This window comes from Cordyceps militaris (genome assembly GCF_000225605.1).
Source record: "Cordyceps militaris CM01 unplaced genomic scaffold CCM_S00006, whole genome shotgun sequence".
NCBI lineage: Eukaryota > Fungi > Ascomycota > Sordariomycetes > Hypocreales > Cordycipitaceae > Cordyceps > Cordyceps militaris.
In genome coordinates, this window is record NW_006271974.1 from 1,863,414 (window position 1) to 1,881,940 (window position 18,527).

At 57.0% G+C, this 18,527-nt stretch overlaps 7 protein-coding genes across 7 annotated transcripts; 3 read left to right on the top strand and 4 right to left on the bottom strand.

Annotated features, from left to right (window-relative positions):
• Positions 1-1,678: 1,678 nt before the first annotated feature.
• On the top strand, positions 1,679-3,202 carry CCM_07846 (uncharacterized protein; the record flags this gene model as incomplete). The annotated part of the gene is made up of 2 exons (XM_006672986.1): positions 1,679-1,783; positions 1,841-3,202. 2 exons carry the CDS (start codon positions 1,679-1,681, stop codon positions 3,200-3,202), a joined length of 1,467 nt encoding a protein of 488 aa, XP_006673049.1.
• A 1,226-nt stretch (positions 3,203-4,428) lies between these two features.
• On the top strand, positions 4,429-4,753 carry CCM_07847 (uncharacterized protein; the record flags this gene model as incomplete). The annotated part of the gene is made up of 2 exons (XM_006672987.1): positions 4,429-4,440; positions 4,583-4,753. The coding sequence occupies 2 exons, from the start codon at positions 4,429-4,431 to the stop codon at positions 4,751-4,753; spliced, it is 183 nt and encodes a 60-aa protein (XP_006673050.1).
• A 296-nt stretch (positions 4,754-5,049) lies between these two features.
• Positions 5,050-8,015, bottom strand: CCM_07848 (RNAPII degradation factor Def1, putative; the record flags this gene model as incomplete). Its single annotated transcript, XM_006672988.1, has 4 exons — positions 5,050-6,302; positions 6,358-6,384; positions 6,459-7,562; positions 7,718-8,015. 4 exons carry the CDS (start codon positions 8,013-8,015, stop codon positions 5,050-5,052), a joined length of 2,682 nt encoding a protein of 893 aa, XP_006673051.1.
• Positions 8,016-9,484: 1,469 nt separating this feature from the next.
• On the top strand, positions 9,485-10,705 carry CCM_07849 (uncharacterized protein; the record flags this gene model as incomplete). Its single annotated transcript, XM_006672989.1, has 1 exon — positions 9,485-10,705. The coding sequence occupies one exon, from the start codon at positions 9,485-9,487 to the stop codon at positions 10,703-10,705; it is 1,221 nt and encodes a 406-aa protein (XP_006673052.1).
• A 347-nt stretch (positions 10,706-11,052) lies between these two features.
• Positions 11,053-13,149, bottom strand: CCM_07850 (Oxoglutarate/iron-dependent oxygenase degradation domain; the record flags this gene model as incomplete). Its single annotated transcript, XM_006672990.1, has 2 exons — positions 11,053-12,995; positions 13,086-13,149. The coding sequence occupies 2 exons, from the start codon at positions 13,147-13,149 to the stop codon at positions 11,053-11,055; spliced, it is 2,007 nt and encodes a 668-aa protein (XP_006673053.1).
• Positions 13,150-13,930: 781 nt separating this feature from the next.
• CCM_07851 (oxidoreductase) lies at positions 13,931-15,062 on the bottom strand (the record flags this gene model as incomplete). The annotated part of the gene is made up of 2 exons (XM_006672991.1): positions 13,931-14,668; positions 14,721-15,062. 2 exons carry the CDS (start codon positions 15,060-15,062, stop codon positions 13,931-13,933), a joined length of 1,080 nt encoding a protein of 359 aa, XP_006673054.1.
• A 486-nt stretch (positions 15,063-15,548) lies between these two features.
• On the bottom strand, positions 15,549-17,129 carry CCM_07852 (feruloyl esterase, putative; the record flags this gene model as incomplete). Its single annotated transcript, XM_006672992.1, has 1 exon — positions 15,549-17,129. The coding sequence occupies one exon, from the start codon at positions 17,127-17,129 to the stop codon at positions 15,549-15,551; it is 1,581 nt and encodes a 526-aa protein (XP_006673055.1).
• Between the last annotated feature and the right edge of the window lie 1,398 nt (positions 17,130-18,527).

Here is an 18,527-nt window from a genome sequence, read left to right on the forward strand (position 1 = left end):
GGAGTTAAAAGGGTACCTGAGTACCAGGTCCTGGTAGAAGATGACATTGGCAATCCTGGCTGCGGAGAACGCTATGGACAGTAGCGCAGAGACCATTGATGATTGGGTTGGGTGCTAAAGAATTGTCGGCGAGGGATGTGAGTTGCACTACTTCGTACTTTCTGCGAAGAAATGATTGATGCACGGAGAAATGGGCGAGGTAATTCGGAAATCCGACATTTGGGTTTGTGGTGTTGAAGCAAGGAGGGCAACAAACGGGCGGCAGGCGACGGCGAAGCAGGTACCAGGTACCTCAGATTACATGCATGCGGTGCTCAATTGAGGACGGTACAGATACAAGTCCAAAATAGAAGCCAAGACAGACTCTCCAGACTCCGTCATGAGTACAAATTACCAGGATTGATTTATCTTGTAAAATTATCCGTACCTGTACTCGATGTCATGGCTTTTCAAGTTCCAGCTCGTCCAATGCCCTAGCTGCCGGGCGCCGCGCACGGCCAGGAACCCCTAGGAACCCCATGTCTGCCAATCAATCTGTAGCTGTACATGCACCAGCCGGGTGGGTTCCTGCGTGTTAGGCGCATGGCAAATTAGACCCAGACGTTTTGGGCCAACTGGAATGAAAAGCGATGGGGAAGAAAGAGCAAAAACAAGAGTAACTAAAGATCATCCGTAGCGACAGAATGAACTAGAGACAGCGTCGAAGCTCGAGTCAGTTCTTCTTTTGTCCTATCCTCTTTTTTTTTTCTTTTTCGTGTTTCATTTGTTGGACACAGGGTGAAAGCTCGAGGACCCTGGGAAACTGGGAGGCGGCAAGAAAAAGAAAATACAGCGCCGTTTAGCGGGCGTCGAGTCTACAGCGGGGCACGTAGTACGGCACCGGCCGCTGTATTTTGGGCCCTGATGTGCTGTGACGTGCGGCGATGGGTCCTGTAATGCGCTGTTCTAGGTAGCTTGGGCAGCCACCAACAGCTTCCCAAGGTACTTGGACAAAGGACCTAAATTGCGAGCGCAGGCAAGTACCTTCTCAAGCCCACCACAGCCGTTTGTCGCACCCGTGGGCCGTGATGTCTCCCTTTTCCTCCATGCCGCAGCCACCCATGTCCGCCTTGTCCGCCTCCCCCCCGTACACTCCCGTCCGTCCTCGTCCACCACCATTCCCAATCTGCATCGTTGTGAATGCATGGATGGCCCTGCTCCGCTTTGTCTATCCTTGGTCTGCCACTTTCTCTTTTTCTCTCATCTTTTCTTCTTCTGGCCTCGTTAATCCCGTCCAGCATTCTTTTCCATTGCGCTCTCGTCATCTAACTAGGTAGCCTGCGGCGTTGTCCACTGCATGCTGCCTCCGCGACCTTTTTTATGAGCCTCCTCTGATCGGCTCTCCGGCCATCATCCATCCGTTCCTCTCGCCCACAGTCTCTCGCCTTGCCACACCACGACCGAAGCTTCTGGCCTATTGGCCCGTTGGCAATTTCTGTCATACATCGCCATTCGCCTACTAGGGCCGCTCGATTGTGTCCGTGCTTTCCTCCTCAGCGCGGATTTTGGTTCTCCTTCTTTGTCTTGAGCCTGTGCAGCTCTCCAACTCCAGGGCGCCACCATTGCCCGTCGCCTCCCCGTCCTGTCACACTCAACTTCAGCCACCGTCGTCCCGGCGCTGTATTCGCAGTCTTCAACAATGGCTGCCGTGGCCTCTGTGCCGGGCCCGGCGTCGGCCTTGACTCCTCCCAGCAGCAGCCACGGCGATGAAAACGGCTGGGACTATTCTACCGTTGATCCAGACGTACGTTGCCTCAGATGAGCCTCCCGAGGCCGTCAACCGCCGCCAACCACCTTAAAGCTAATTGCCTCCCGTGACCAGAGTCAACTCCGTCATCATCCCACAACGTCCCACGAGCCGTCCCAACAAGCTTCTGCTTTTCCCGCACACGATGCCCGTACCGCACCCAGAACATACTCCCAAGACATAACGGCACGCAAAATGAGGTCCGCCGATAACCTGCACAGCTCCAAGTGGCCCAAATCCTCTGACTACCGGGGAGACCAGCTCCCCGGCCTTTCAGAGGAGGAAAAGGCTAAGAGCGACCAATTCGTATACAGCCAGGACCACTCCAAATGGATCCACAGAGACAAGCTGGCCAGAATAGAGACGGAAGAGCTCCAGGCTGCCGGCTTCTTTATACCGAAGGGAAGATCTTCAAGCCGCACCGCACGCAGAACCGAAAGCCGCCTCAGCCAAAACGCCACCACCGAGCCCGAACCGATTTTGAACCGTGCTAGAAAGGATTCTGCTTCTCTTGAGCCGCCCTCGTCGCCGCCGAGCTGGGATCTGCGAACCCCTCAGGAAATCGCCGAAGCACAAACCACTTCGTACTTTACGAACAACGCTCTCACCGGGAGCACGCGTATTCCTGTCGCCAAAATCAGCCCAGCCCCAATCCCCATCGAGTTCCTCGAACATGGCTCTCTTGCCGCCCGTCAAAACTCCGACGAGGACGACGACAGCCTCACATACAATAAGACGCGTTCGCGCAGCGCTAGTGCCGCAATTAGAGATTCCGGCAACGGTGTGCCAAACGGTCAACGCTCCACGACTGATTCTTCACCAAAGAAGCACGCGCGCAAGAATAGCAGCACCACGCCCACCAGACCTGGCACAAGAGGTAAGGATTCTCCGAGCAGTGCTGGATCCCGCCCGCCCACGCGAAATGGACGAACTACATCTCGAGCGAAGCACCCCGAGGGCGAGCCGCCATGGATGGCCAACACGTTTAAGCCCGATCCTCGACTGCCGCCCGATCAGCAGATTCCTCCCTTTGTTGCCAAAAAAATGGCTCAAGAGCAGATGGAGAAGGATGGCACATTTGGTGACGCCTACGACAAGGATTTCCGCCCTCTCAACACAAATCCTCTGGGTCTGCCCAAGCCCAACGCTGAGCCCGAACAGGAAGGCGAGCCGGCAGAGGACGAGTGGCCGCTCAAGCCGGCTACGACGAACCGACCGCTCATGCGGACTTGCTCCATGTACTCGACCATGCCCAAGATAATCGACAAGCCGCCAGGCACACCCGTACCTAGCCCACGCCCGGCCAATACGGCCATGATGGGCCCGCCGCAAACTGCGCCGCCAATAAAGCAAATGCCGCTGGTTGAGCCCGAGGATACTAAGAAAGGCGGCTGCGGCTGCTGTGTGGTCATGTAACGGCGGTGCTCTTGAGCCCATTTTACGACTTATGAATCTTTTCTTTATTGTACTTGCCCTCGGAGCCGTTTTTTTCGTTCTCCTTCATCTCTCATCCACACTTTTTTTTTAGCCACGGACCCTGTCGGTAGCTCTCGTGGCCGATTAAGCGACGTTTTATTTTTCTACATTTTCATTTGTTGAACCTTGATGTTCATTCAAAAGAACAAGTCGGCAGGACGACTTTTGGTAGTGCGCGAGTGTGTGTGCCTTTATTCTACTACATTGATTTACTTTAATCATTGGCACAAGACGTTTGATACCTTTTGTTTTTTTCTTGTTTGTTTTCGTTTTTTCTTTGTTCATTTTTGACCTGCCGGATGAGCAGAACAAAAGCCAATCACTTGCGTTACCTGGACGGCGTTTTTTTTTTGTGTGTGTTCTCTTTTTTTCTTCGCGCAGTCTTGTCTGCATTTTCCTGTGTTGCGTACTTTTTGTGTTACCCCCTTCTCTTGTTTCCCTCTTCTTCCCTACTTCTTTGATTGGTTACCACTTGCTGTTGCTCGTGATTTATGCTCGAGTTTCTTGTTTGAATTGGCGGGGGGCTTGGTTGAATGAGAATGATTGCTACGCATTCTTTCCCCGACGATTTTGAGGTGGCAATGGGAAGCCATGGTGAGGCGACTTTTGCCTTCCTTTTTTTTTGTTATTCATACGTATAGGGGAGTGATTGGGTGGGTGGTGAAGTACAGTGAGTGGTAGATAAATTAAATAAACATTTTATCAACACATTCTTCATTATTACCTGTGCCACCAACACAACAGCAATATTTCGATTCGTATTCGTGATCTTATGATTGCGTAAGCCAACGTCGTGTACACATTATTTGCCATGCCGTGCCACCTTCTTTTCCAAGCTTAAGTTGCTCGCAGAATACATCGCTGCCACAACCGGCCCCATCAGCAACATTGTCGAGTTACCTAACTGCCTGAATATGCCCCCCTCTTCCTGCCGCGCCGCGTTGAAAACCCGGACGGCTGCTCGGACGCGTACAAGCTGTCCAGGCGGCCCGACCCGGCTTGGGGAGGCGCTGTCAATGAACCATTTCTTGATATTACTGTATTCATTTCCGGACACCCTAGACATACATCACGTAGTACCAAAAAACAGTCCCCTGTCAATGCGTTCATTCTGGCTGTCTAGACTATACACACCCCCATAGCATCTCTCGTGCCAAACAGCCATCATGCCCCTATACGTATGACCAATCTTTCCTTTGCCGTTGCTAATTCGTCTCCCTTTCCGTTCCCATAAACAAGGACATTTTTATTCTCCCCTTTCTTTCGTATTGCGATCGCGGTACAAGTAAAAACGAAAATACCGACCGCGCCACCTCCTAGAAGCAAACAGCCGAGGCCGTCCACGGCAAGCCCAAGCAAGCCTGGTCGATTGATCCCAACTTTTTGTCAGGCACACGTCGCCAGTGCTCGTCGTTGGTTTGCCTCGTGTCCTCCGTCGGTGGCTTTGGGAATAAGAAAACGAGCAAAATCAAAAAAGATAGAAAAAACTAGTCCATAGAAACAATCGTACACGTTATGCATAGTTGAACAGTCGAGACAATCCATCCGTCTCGCATTTCCGTCCCAATCCCCCCCGGTCACCATGGTTCCCGGTGACAAACAAAATACATTTCGCTGCCAGTCAAATCGTCTGGCAGACTTCATCGCATTGAATACATTCAGCAGCGCCGTGGCGAGCCTAGCGTAAGCGCTCGCATTCTTCGCTCCTCTCGGTTCTCAGTGTCGCGGAAACTCGGACCTCCTCGACGCTGGCGGGTGCGCCGTTTCTCATCACGGTTCCTACCCCACTAATGGTAGTTGCCACCCCAGCCGCGCTGCTGCTGGCCGGCACCATAGTAGCCACCGGTACCGAAGCTTTGATTGTTGTTGTAGGAGCCATAAGGGCTGTTGCCGTGCTGGTTAGCGCCGGCTCCGGAAGCGCCCATTCCGTAGGCACCGCTACCATGAGCAGCGTGACCCTGCAAGTGGTTGGGGTAGCCGCCGTAGGCACCGCTCATCTGGGAGTTCTGGGGAGGCAGGCCGCTAGCCTGACCAGGGCCAGTATTGGTGGCCGATCCAGGGCGAGCGCCGCCGAGGGAAGGGGAGGGCCCAGAGCCACCCTTGCCATCACCAAAGGGCTTCAGGTCATCACCGGCTGAGGCACCGGCGCCAGGCTGGTTCTGGCTGTTGAAACCCTGAGCCTGCGCCTGGAATGCGGAACCGCCGCGCGCAAAGCTTTCGTGGGAGCCACCGTAGCCAGTTGCAGCGAGCCCGGGCTGGGAGCCAGCCTGGCCAGTAACTCCGCGGCCATAGTCACCCGGGCCAGAGCTAGTGTTGTTTTCGCGGTGAGTGTTGGCAGGCGCAAAGTTACCAGGCGAGCTGGCGTGGTCATAGGGCGCATTGGGAGACACGCCATAGGGTTGGCCATACATGCCAGCCTTTCCACCATAGGGACCGAAGTTGCCCTGACCGTATCCAGAGTAGTATTGCTGGTAGTAAGGGTAGTAGGGGTGGTTGTAGCCGGGGTACTGTTGTCCGTGACCCTGAGGTTGAGAGCCAGGAGCTCCAGCCTGCGCCTGTTGGCCGGGCTGAACCTGCTGCCCCTGAGGGATCTGCTGCTGAGCCTGCGCAGCAGGGTTGGGGGTAGAGTGGCCACTGTTCTGGCTGTCAGCGGCGACGCCAAACCGAGGTTGCCCGTGTGAGACTCCGCTCTGAGGATATTGGCTCAAGCTATCGGTCTGAGCAGCGTTGTAGCCGCCCAGAGGTCGCTGCTGCGTATCGTGCTGGCCATGAGGAACCTGTTGCTGGCCGTAGTGTTGGGCATAGTAGTTATTATAGGCGTTTCGATCCTGCTGATTGGCGGTGTAGTAGTTGGAGTAATCGGAGGGGGCGGAGCTGAACGCCGCCTGGGAGGGAGCTTGCGTGGTGGCAGTAGAGAAGCTGTCAAAGGGCGGTTGAGTAACGGGCGTAGCCTGCTGGCCAAAGGGATCGATGGACTTCTGCGCGGTGGGGTCCTGACCATAACGGCCATACTGCTGGCCGGGGATGGCAGGTTGGGCGGCTGCGCATATAATTAGTTCCAGATTCTGCCCAGGGTCGATTGGAAGTCAACTTACGCTGCGTAGGGATTTGGCCGTTCGGTGCTACACCTATTCGAGCGTTAGTTCTTGTCTCAAGTGCCTTGTGTGAGGTGGACTGTCTTGAAGTGACAACATACCAGGAGGCGCAGCTTTAGGGAAGGATTCCGGTACAGCAGAGGGTTGAGCAAGAGCAGGGGGGAGTGAGGTACGGGGTTGGGCAACAGGAGAGTCGGCAGGAGGTTGGGCGCGAGTCTCGGCGTCCTCGCGTTCACCGTCAACATCTTCCTCGGCACCACCGAGGTTGAAAGCGCCAAACTGGACAGCAGCGCGATCAAGCTCACGGTTGCCAGGCATGCGGACAGACTCTTCCTGGTCCAGAACACGACGCTGGAGGCCTGTAGGGCGGGCAGTCCTGTCAGTGGTGGCCTTGAGAGCAGAGGCGGCGTAGCCACTGATGGGCACTCGCTGGTGCTGCTGGTGGGCGGCGGAGAGAGGGGTGGCGGAGGAACTAAGAGGGCTCTGTCGTGGATCCCAAGAGTCAGCAGCAGTGCTTGCGGCGGTGCCAGTCGCGGCTGGCTGGGAGTCGTCAATAACCTGTTCAAGATTTGTCTCTGTGAGATCGTCCTTGGGTGGAGGCAGCGCGGGTTCTTCAATAATCAGGTCGGCATGGGCGGCAACGGGAGTCGTCTCCTCGTCGGCCTTAACCTTTTCCTCGGCGGCAGGAACGGGGGCGGGAACGGGTTCAGGAGCTTCGGCAAGTTCAGCAGAATCGGCAGGCTTGCCCTTGGCATAACCGGGAATAGGAGCGGGCTTATCAACAGTGGTAGACTGGCGAAGCATGCTAGCCCACGTCTTGGCGGCAGAGGCGGCCGAGGCGGACTTGCTGGCGGCCTGTTCAGTGGAAGGCTTCATGTCAACGGAATCGGCCGGGCTCTTGGTCTCGCCCCAAGCAGAAGACTCCCCAGTAGGGACGGACAACTGTTGGTTCTCCTTGTGGCGCGGGCCACCGTTGGTCGAGGGTTGGGCGGTGCGGCCACGAGGAGCACCACCGCGAGCGCCTCTCTCTGTAGCTCGGCCTCGTCCTCGGCCGCCTTCGGACACGGTGCGACCCCCACGAGCAGCACGGAGAGGGGCAGTCGTCTGTTCGGTCGTAGCAGCGGCGGCGGCGGGAGCAGCGTCCTTGGCCTTTGTGCGAGCGGGCTTCTTGGCCTTGGAGACCTCGCCCCATTGAGAAATGGTACCTAAAAAGAAAAGAGAAAAGAGTCAGCGGTGGATCAGGGGGGGATTGAGAGGATGTAGGCCCAAGGCATAGGCTGTCGAGGAATTGGCGTTGGGGTATGAATGTTGTGCGCGGGTGGAAGGTCGGTGTCGGCTGAAAGAAAAATAGCAAGCGTACCTTCAGCGATGCGCGTGACAGCTTCGGATTGATCACCGTTTGTCTCTTGAAGGGCAAAAAGGACATCGGCCTCGGACCAGTCTGGGAACATCTCGCGAATTACAGAAGTCTTATCTCCGTAGAGCTTTCGGAGCTCACCCAGATCGCCATCGTCGTCAAAGGCGGCGGGGGAGTCGCTGTGATCAGGCTTCTCGGCGCCGTTGGGTCTGCGACCTCCGCGACCAGCAAAACCACCGCGACCGCCGCGGCCAGAGCCTCTGCCGCGCGAAGCGGAAGACCGTGATGTGACCTCGGACATGAGGGGCGTCGAGGGTTAGGATTGATGTGATGGAGAAGAGAGGTAGCCGGAGCTTGGAGAGTAGAGTTTGGGAGGAGGTGAAGGTGTGAACAAGGGCAGCGGCCAGTCAGGTGGCCTCTGCAAGCAAACAAGGACAGGCAGAGGTGCGTAAACAAACGACGACCAGCTACCAAGTCCGAATCGACGGTAAGTGAGATGGAGGCGGAATCGACAGAAGCGACGGCGATGGGGGGTTGGAGTTGTGGTTGATGAAGAAGAGGATAAATGCAAGTGGAGGAAGCGAAGAGGGTTTTCGCCAAGGTAGTGGTGGTGGAGGCGGTAGTAGGTACCTGGGTACTGGGACTGTTAGAGCGAGTGCAAGGGAGTGGAAGGATGCCAAGGTTTGCCCGCCTATTTTGGTATTTTTAGTGGCCGGTGACGCCGCGCTGCCGACATGCCTTTAGCAGCTCGTCAGGCAGGTACATGGCCGAATCGCTGCGAGGCTCCTGACAACAGTGATCGTGGTTGGATTAGCGGTGCCTCGTAGCGCCGAGCTCCCTAAAAGCTCCCGCCAGGCGACCAACGTGTAGCCTTGGTATTAATAGGGGAATTAGATATCCAAAGTCGCTACTACCAACTAACATACCTACCTACCTACCTCCTAGCTGAGGTACGCAAATTATTATTATCTCTACTGTCGTGCACCGCCTGTGCACGCAAATTATGCGGTGTACCGAATTTATTGCTCCATCAAGTCCCTGCCTCCCTGCCTGGCGACGCACTACCCGCCCGCAAGCGGTAGCCTTGACCTCCTTGCTGCCCAGGGCAACGTCAAGACCCAAGTACCGGTACAACTCTTCCAGCCCACTCGCTTCTTCTGCCCTGGATCGAGCAGCACACTATCCGCGCGCAATGCCACGATTTGCCCTGGCACACGAGCAATCGCCTGTCCTCATACAGTGGGTGGTGTAGGGTTCTAGTCGCACAACGCATCGCCAAAGTCCGCCGTATTTCGCTACGTTGATATTTAGAGGTCAGCGCCTGCGCTCCTCCCTGATATACATATCCAAAACTTCATCTATAGTAAAAGTCCCTATCTTTACGGAGTATTCTGTAACTACCTGATATAATAGCTAGCTAGCTACCTCAGACACGAAGCTTGAACGAATGTCTTGGTACCGCGCCAGCTCGGTTAGCGCGCTGTTGTTACTCCACCTTTCTTGCTGTTTTTGCCTGTCGTCTCCGCCAAACAAAGCTCCTTCCATTTCAGGCACGTGACTTATCCCGTATCGATAAGCAATTGCTAACTGGTTAGATCGAAGACGTCGACTTGAATGACCTGATAAGGTCCATACCATCCGTCGACCAGTATTATCCATTGCCTCCTGTCTCACAACGGTGGACTAAAATACTTCGTTCGGCCTGCCGATAGGCGGCGCCGCCAGAACATTTTCGACAAACCACCCGCAAACCACCCGGCACCCGACATCATGTTTTCGACAAAACCCACCAACTCGCTCCGGAAGCTCTTTGCCGGCTACCATGAGCCCACCGGCCTGTCCGCGCAGCAGTCGCAAAAGCTGCTCGAAGGCCTCAAGTCGTCCTTTCGTCTGCAGCTCGACCAGGAGTACGGCCAGACCGCACTCAGCCACCCCCCGACAACCACACCCAAAACACCCAGAAACCCCTCCTCCTCGTCCCATGGCGTCGTGCGTCAGTCGGCCGCCAGCCGCCATCTGCGGTCCATCCTCGCCAACCCACTATTCTCCTACAACAAGCACAGTGCCACCGTCGCCTCTACCTTGCCCTTGCCGCTCTCGATGCCCAAGCGCGATCCCATGGACGACTTTGACCACGCCGTCGCCAAGGGCCTCATGACGCTCAACGCCGCCGCCGGCTGCATCATGACCAAGCAAAGGCAGATTGACGCCCGCGAGCTCGACACGGGCCCGGCCTCATCATCGGCCACGGCCCTGCGCGTCGTGCGCTGGCTGCGCGCGACGGGCGCCGAGAACGACTTTGCCTTTCTGGACCACAAGGCCTTTGTCAAGGCGCTCGCGCCGTTTCTTGTCGCGGAGAAGATGGAAGACATTGCCTGGCAGTGGATCCGCCAGACGATGCAGCGAGGCGACAGCGTCAACGAAAAGGTGCGTTTGCGCCGAGCGTCGTTTTTACTCGCGCAGCTCGTGTATATCAAGAGCCAGCCGCAGAACGGCAACCTCGACGGGGCCATATCCACCATTCTCCGCGCCGAGCAGCTGCTCGCCAAAGACCCGCTGCTTGCCAATCTCCTTGTCCTGCCGTGGCGCTCCGTGTCGTGGCTGTCCACGGTGGAATCCTACAGCCACCTCACGCCGTCGGAGAGCCTCTTTGACGCCCACCTCAGCACCGCCAGCCGCCTGCAGCAATCGCTCCCCGTCGAGACGGCCCACCTCCACCTCTACCACCCGACACATCCGGACCCCGCCCCCGCGATGCAGTTCTTCCGCGACAAAGAGCAGCTGCGCCGGCTCGTCCATGGCATCACCAGGGAGCAGTTTACCCTGGCGAAGCAGACGAGCCTCAATGTCGTGCCCTGGGTCGCGTATCTCGGCTATGATACTGTCAACCATCTAACTACCTCGGGACTTGGCCAAGAGGCGCAGAGCCTCAGGCAAATATTGCACGATGAGCTGGCTGGTCTCTTTACGCCACAGGCCCAGCCCAGCTGAGCGGCTGCCCTTTTCACATTCCTTATTCTCATGATACCCCCTCTTTATCGGCCACGCCCGAATGAAATCAGGCCGCCTCGAATGTATTATAAACCATTTATGACCATATTGAGCATCAGGATGCCTTCATTTTGCATAGGAACCGGACAAAACATGTCTGTCATATTCAATAACATACACAAAACTTTGCTCATAAAGACATTATTAAGTCTATAGTGACAGTAGCATACCAAACTGGCAGCTTCAGTCAAGCATGTTCCTGTCGCTATATATACCCCAAATCTAAAACGGGTTCATCTCCACCTCCCCTCTATGCAGACGGCCCCCCAATCCGACTCACCAGCCCTTCAGTCCGACTCATCGTCCCCAGAGTCGGAGAACCCATGAAACGTCTCGTCCATGTCCGACTCTCCCAGCGCGGCCTCGCCATTCGACGGTCCTGCCTCCTCCTCCTCGTCATCGTCGCTGCCCTGGTCCTCAATGTCAAAGAGGCCCCAAATGTCCCAGCGGTCGCCCTGCGCCTTGCGGCTGACGTACTTTGTGAACTTGAGCGTGCCGCTGTCGCGCATCACCAGTGTCAACTTGTTCCACGACGCGTTTTGGTGGAACAGGATATTGTCCTCGTCGCCGCTGGCCTTGTACACGGCGGCGTCCTCTTCGTCGTCGTCGTCGTCGGCCATGTATACTTCCTGGCCGCCCACATCCTCCACTTCTTCCACGGCATCCTCGACAGCCTCCTTTGCCTTGCCCTTGCCCTTGCCATTCGTCTCGGGCACCGCCTTTTCTTTACCCTTGCCTTTGCCCTTGCTTTTCGGCTTGACCTCTTCTTCTTCCTCCTCTTCCTCCTCCTCGTCTCCCTCTTCATCCTCGCCCCAGCCTGCGCTCGGCGTGATGGCCAAGTTCATCTCCAGCCTGGCCGCACCCTCGTGGTTCGTCGCCAGCGTGTAGTCGTGTCCGCGCCGGAAGCGACGCGCCGTGATGTCGTGCGTCAGAACGCGTCCGTGGGCCGCGACCGCGAGCCAGTTGCGAAACGCGCGGCTGGGCAGCACGTGGTCGAGCAGCTCGGTGACGGGCGACTCATCCTGCGAGGTGCGCAGCTCGTCTGGCAGGCTGGGCTGCTGGTACAGGTAGCGGTGCTTGTGCGGGGGCCGCGCGACCTTCCAGGGCGTTGTCTTCTCAATGGCGCTGCTCTCTGCCGGCAAGCCCTTTTGCTCCTGCGCCTCGACGTACGTGCGCAGACGCTCGGCAAACTTTTTGGAGAGAAAGTTGTCGAGCGTGATGATGGAGCGCTCCAGGAACAGCTCCGACACCTGCTCGAGCGTGTCTGGCGTGAGGTACGTGGGGGAGATGTACTGGAGCAAAAAGGTGAGGTCGGCCTCGTCAAACTCCTCCTCCTCGCCCGTCTTGGCCTTCTCCGCCTGGGCGACGGACACGACGCGGGCCTGCGGCGCGTCGTACTGGGCCGGATTGCCCTGCAGCTGCATCAGACTGCTGTTGGTGGCGTTCTTTTCCTCCTCGCCCTGCACGAAGCCGTCCTCGCCGGGTTGGGGGATGTGAAACCAACCACTGATAGCCATGCGCACACGGCCGCCGTCCTTGTCCAGCTGCGCCTTGTTCTCAGCATGGTACACCTCCTCGACGTCGTGGAAGCTCTCGCCGGGCTGCACGGCGAAGAAGCTGAGCTGGTTCCACGCCGGCGGGATGCTCTTGACGACGTCGGGCAGGGGCGTCTTGGCGACCACGCCGTCGCGGCCCTCTTGCTCCTGCACCGGGAAGAGGCGCAGCGCGCCGCCCCAGCCGGCCTGCCACGGCGTGTCCGGGTCCGTCAGGTACAGGATGTAGCTGACGCGGCGGCTGCCGATGACGTCGTCGTGGCACAGCAGGTAGCAGCCGGGCGTGTAGACGTTGATGGCCATGTCGGTCTTGCGGCCGCTCAGCGGCCCGCAGCCCGTGATGCCAGCGACGTAGGCGCGAAACGACTCGGAGTAGATGGCGTCGCGCAGCGCGAGCAGCGAGGGCAGCTTGGCCAGCGATTGGTCGTCGAGGCCGTCGAGGTTCGCGAGGTCGCCCGACTGGTGGATCTTGTAAATATCCGTCTCCTTGGGCGTGAAGTGCACATTGGCCCGGACCTCGTCGCGGACGGCGCGCAGCAGCGTGTCGTCGACGAGCTCGTGGATGACGGCGTGCTTGTAGGGCGTCGACTCGGCGTACTCGGTCTTGTAGGCTTCGAGCACGTTGCTGTCAAAAAGCCCGTCGCGGAACCGCTTGCGCGCCTTTTCGGGGCTCAATGCTAGCAGGGCAAAATGTTAGCGAGAGCGACGCTCTCGGTGTTGCGGCGCATGCAAGCTCAGACGCCGAGAGCTGCGCTCAGGGTACTTACAAGCCTTGGCTCGCTTGGAGGAGGTCGCCCGTCCTCCGGCAGAGCCACTCGCCTTTCTCTTCATTGTGAAGCAGAGGCTCTGGCAACTTCAATTGGGTATGTGTTGGTTGTGAAAGGAAAGGTGAGCTTGACGGGAAAAAATGTCAGGCCATGGTGCTGGAAAGTGACGACTTTTTACTGGGTCTGGCTCTTTACCGAGCTGGACGGCCCCGCCAGCCAGCTTGCCGCCCTGGATTCGAGAGACGTTGATAGTATAACGACGAAATTTACCAATTATATTACTATTTTCACTGTCAAAATTTGGATGAGATACGTCCAAAATGAGAGCATTTTTGTGAGTTGAAATTGCTTCACTGCTTCCGAGGGTCATGGTGTGCGAGTAGGTTGGCGGGTGGTTGTGCGATGGATATCAGAACCTACCCTATACTAACGCCTGTGCCGACAATTCGTGCTTGTGGCTCTGTTTTAAAACCAAAATGTTTTTGTAGTACAACTTCAGTGCCATCGCAACTTGACAGTCTATCTCTGGTCAGCTACCGGGCAGTTTACCGAGAAAAAGCACCGCGTTTCCCCGACATTGGCTGAATCTTATCAAACCTCAAGTAACCGGTAAACCTAAATACAAGCTGGATGTAAGAATATACCGATACTCTCAGAGAAGTAAGAAACAATTGCGTTTCTAATATTTCTCAGTCACGAGCTCAGCCAATCATGTAATCTGAAATCGAAGACCGACAGCTTGATAACTGATTCCAGACTATACCAGGCGGCTCATGCAGCTTCTAGGACAAGACAAAAACGAAAGAACCACTGTATATTCCATCGCCCGTGATTCAGACGCATGACTAATTGGAAGGCGCAGCAACGCCAGTTCGCCGTGAAATATCCTCCGTCCCAGAGCTCTTCCTCCAGTCAAAGGCATCATCACCCACAACCTGCGGCCTGGACCCGAGCGCGCGTCGTAAGATCCACTCCTTACTCGTCGCAGCATCCTCCTGGACGCCATCCTCGAGCGGCGGTATCAAAGCACTGCCGCCCAGTCTTGTCAGCGGCACGTCGTCCTCCGGGCGGCTAAAGTACACGACCGAGTACCTCGGCCACGCCGCCTGCGCGCCGGGCGGGGACACGACGCGGTGAATGTTGGAGCGCAAGACGCCGTTGGTGAACTTGACCAGGGCGTCGCCGACGTTGACGATGGCGTGGCCCGGCAGCGGCCGGACATGGGTCCAGGCCGCGGCGCCGCCGGCGCCGCCGGGGGGCAGGATCTGCAGCCCGCCGAGACGGTTGAAGAGGATGGTGAGGCTGCCAAAGTCGGTGTGCTCGCCGAGGGCAATCTGCCGGTCGTCGGCCGGCTGCGGCGGCGCCTTGATCAGCCGCACCTGGTCCCCGCCGGGCACGTCCGCCCGGTGCAGCGAGGGGAGCGTGTCGGCCGGCAGCTGGAGAAACTCGTTGAGCAGGGTGAGCAGCAAATGCACAATGTCTTGGGCGGAGTGCATAAAGGCTTTCAAAAAGACGCGCTCTTGGTCTAGTACTTGAGGCGCAGGCCACGGCTTTGATGTTCCGAATATGTCGTCTCGGCTGATCTAGTCTGATGTTAGCTACAGATAAAGAGGCTGCGTTTTCAAGAGAACTTGCATTGTAGAATTCATTTCTGTCCAGCCGACCTGTTCTATCCGCAACAGAGCCTCCGAGATGTTTGTAGCCAAAATACGTCTTTTGCGCAGAAAAGTCGTACTTTTTCTTCTCTTCCAGCGGCAAATCGAATAACTCCTTGGCCACGTCGAAAAGACGCGTGGATTGTTTCTGAATCGTGTCGCCAGGGCCGTCAAGGTGGAGATAGAAGAAGCCCAAGTCGCGACATGCCTTTGTGAAGCGCTCAATCTCTGTGCTGTCGCGATTTGTCAACTTGAGCAGCGAAAGACGAAGTAAGGGCGCTGTCGCGACGTCGGCGGGGAACTCGGGCAAGTTGTCCGCCATTTTGACGGGATCCAACGGGTGACTGTTCTGATTTCCTACAATGCCAATCGAGAGTTGAAAGAGATGAAAAGAGTAACCCCACGGTATACGGCAGAGCTAACGCACAAGAACGAACTGTGAACCTCGGCATCCAAGTCTTCTCCCCAGACTATCCCCACCCCCGCATTTTCATCGGCGGCGCGCCCGATGACCAGAGCTACGACTTATACCTAATTTGCATTGATACCATTGTTAAGGATAAGAAGACAGCAGAGTCCACTTAAATAATGTTGCATAATCAAAAGTCTTTGGAACCTAGCCCTAGGAAAGTAAAGGAATATATACCTTGAACATGACAGCATCAAGGCCTCGCGCAGTACAGCTCGATGAAAGAGAATATATACATGATTTATTTGCAGCTTTTTACCAGCCTGTTTGTACAACTACCCTTGCAACAAGGATAAAATGACCCTCCCTTGGCCGACCATTAATGGCCTCCACCATCCGCTAGCTACAGGTAAAAGAGGAGGCGACAGTAGGATCGCCACCCGTGTACCTTGAAGACTCCGGATACATGCAGACCGACCGCTGACTCGTCGTCCCATTCGCGGCCGTGGCAACCGCATCCAGTCGCACCGGCGCCTTGCCATTTTCCACCCAATCCTCCAGCACGCGGAGCATCGCCGTCGGGTTCGGCCCGAGGCCTCCCGCGCAGTGCATGACGCCCGGGGCCAGGAACAAGCGGTAGTAGTCGGTGACGTTGGCGTCGAGCGCCAGCGCGTCCTGGTAGTACCGCACCGTGTTCATCGGGGGGATCAGCTCGTCCGCGAAGCCGTGAAACGTCAGCAGCTTGGTGTCGGTGCGGCGCAGGTGGCGCAGGTCGGCGTCGTTGGTGCCAATGGCCCAGTCGTACTCGGCCCCCGCCTGGGCGAAGAACTGGCGGTACCGCTCGTATGTGATGGTGAGCGGGTTCAGGCCGTAATCCTTGGCGACAAACTTGGGGATCCATTCGTTGGCGAAGACGACGCCGTGCGCGACGCAAGCAGTGCTGCTGTTTTGGCTGCAGCTCGTGGGGGCAACGGCGGCGAGATTCGTGCCGACGGCGGAGCCGACAAAGAGCGGGCGACCGTCAGCGTCGGTTGGGCCGTCGAGGATCTGCTGCACGATGAAGGCATGCTTGTCCGTCAGCGTGATCCGGCCGCCGCCGTCACAGCTGGCCTGCTCGCCAACGAGAGAGTACGGGTCGAAGCGGCACGTGCCCGGCAGGCCGATGACGCCGTCTTCGAGGCCGTCGAGCCTGTCGCAGACGGCAATCGAGGCCTTGGTAAACGCATCCAGGACGCACGGGGCGAGTACGGTGCGCGTCTCGTGCATTGCCACAAACGGCCACTGCTTGCCGACAATCAAGTCGTTCCAGTTCATCGCCGGGGCGTTGGCCAGGATTCCGTCAAAGAGCTCCGAGTATCGCTGCGCCACCATCATGCCCTGTCTACCACCCTGCGAGCACCCGACCCAGTACGCGCGCTCGGCGGCCTCAGCATAGTACGCCTCTGCAAACCCGCGCCCGAGCAGCGCCAGGTCGCGGAGCGTCGCGGAGCCCATGTCGACGAGCAGCGGGTAGTTGACCGTGGTGCCGTTGTCCTTGAGTGCCCAGGATATGTCCTGGCCGTAGTGCCCGCCGTCGGTGGCGGCGGCCGCGTAGCCTAGGGCCGCCATGATGGGGAGCACCTCGAGGGGCGGGTTGGTAGCGAAGCCGGCGCCACCGATGGCGACGAACTTGCGGTTCCAGCCTGACAGCGGCAGGCCGAGGAAGACCTGCACCGCGTCGTCCCATCCGGGGTGCGTGTAGGTGATGGTGACGTTGCAGAAGCTGATGCGGGCGGGGGCCGGCGGCACGGGGACGAAGACGCCAAAGGCGAGCTCCTGGGGCACGGGGTGGTCGTTGACCTGCTCGGCGGATATGTCCAGGATGGTCATGTGTGGCGCGAAGAGCTCCACGGCGGACGACTGGCATGGGTTGCTGGGGTCGAGGGTGAAGATGTTGCCAATGGCGTGGGCGGCGGGGGTCAAAGCCGCCGAGACGGCCATGGAAGCAAGCAACGTGAGAGAGAACATTTTTATCATTTCCTGTTCAAAGTGTCAACATTTGCTTCGCACGTCGCAGAGCGTTGGGCTGCAGCAAAGTTACTTTATTATATCCTTCTTCTTTCTAGCGAGCCGACTCCAAGGGCCGCAGCGCCTGTCGGAGGGTGCGGACAAACAGGCCGGATTTGTAAACAAAAAGCTCGCCATGTCTTGGATAATGCCGTTTCGTCATATGTCTAGAACAAAAATGCCGCTTCAGGATTTGGATGCCCGTGCTCTCGCCATGGAGACCAACACGGCCGCAGCGCACTAGTTCTCTAGGCGAGAGACTTTCACCGACAACGAGGCAGTGTTTGAGCCGACATGACTTAGTAGTGAAGAAGTGGCAAGCGTTGTGCCGTGAAGCCGCGGACGTGCCAAACCGATGAGAGGAACGGATTCGAGGATGCAACTAGCGCTTGTTGCTAGTTAGCTTTGCCCCTTATGAGGGTCCGCCGGAGCTCTCAGATACGCAGACGCCACGCCGGGCCGGATAGATGGATAGATGGACGGACAAGGCCGTGCTTGGGTGGGTAGTTGACGTAATGACGTCTCCTGAATCGCGAAATCTTGTTGCACTGCCCGCACATAGTCGGTGGCAGCGTTGCAGCAAGATACGTGTCAACCAGGGGCAGGGGCATGTCCGAGGGCTGCGATAATAGTGTCCAAACTCGCACGCGGAAATTCCAATTATGGCGCAGCAGCCCCCTGCCAGACAAGAGGGACAAGAGGATCAGGAAGAGTGCGTTGGCTGGCCTAGGTGCGGGTGGTTCGGCGAAGATGGAAGATGGTCCCTGTTTGTCGCTGGTGATTTCCACGAGAGGTCTCCACCAGTTTGTTTGTCGTCGCTTCGTCGCCGGCGTTATGAGTCAACTCCAGCGCCGGCTTTATTGCAGCATAATTAATTACCGCTGACAGCGCAGGCACTTCAGAGCTGTATTGTAATTACCACAGACAGCCCAGACACTCCAGAGCCGTATTGGCCGACTCGTCGGCCGTCAAGCTCATCATTGATCAATATTGTCCTATTCTCGGACATTATCCACAAGGCTACTGCCATCTTGTGGGCGGAATACGCGGAATCTTCGATCCATCAAGCCACCATCTTGAATGAATCGACTAGTCAAGTGTCAATGCTGATTGTACAACAAGACGAGAGCCGCCGATGATATAGTGCTGGTGGGTTAAACGGGAGATAGCAGGCCATGACAGAACTACATGCGCCAGTCGATAGATACAGTAAACAATCTATTTCCGACATTTCCATCCATGTTTTGCCCTATCATCCTTACATACAATGGATTCCAAGCAAACCAGCCCACAATTGCCACAAAATTCGCAAAAATCTCCACAACACTTCAA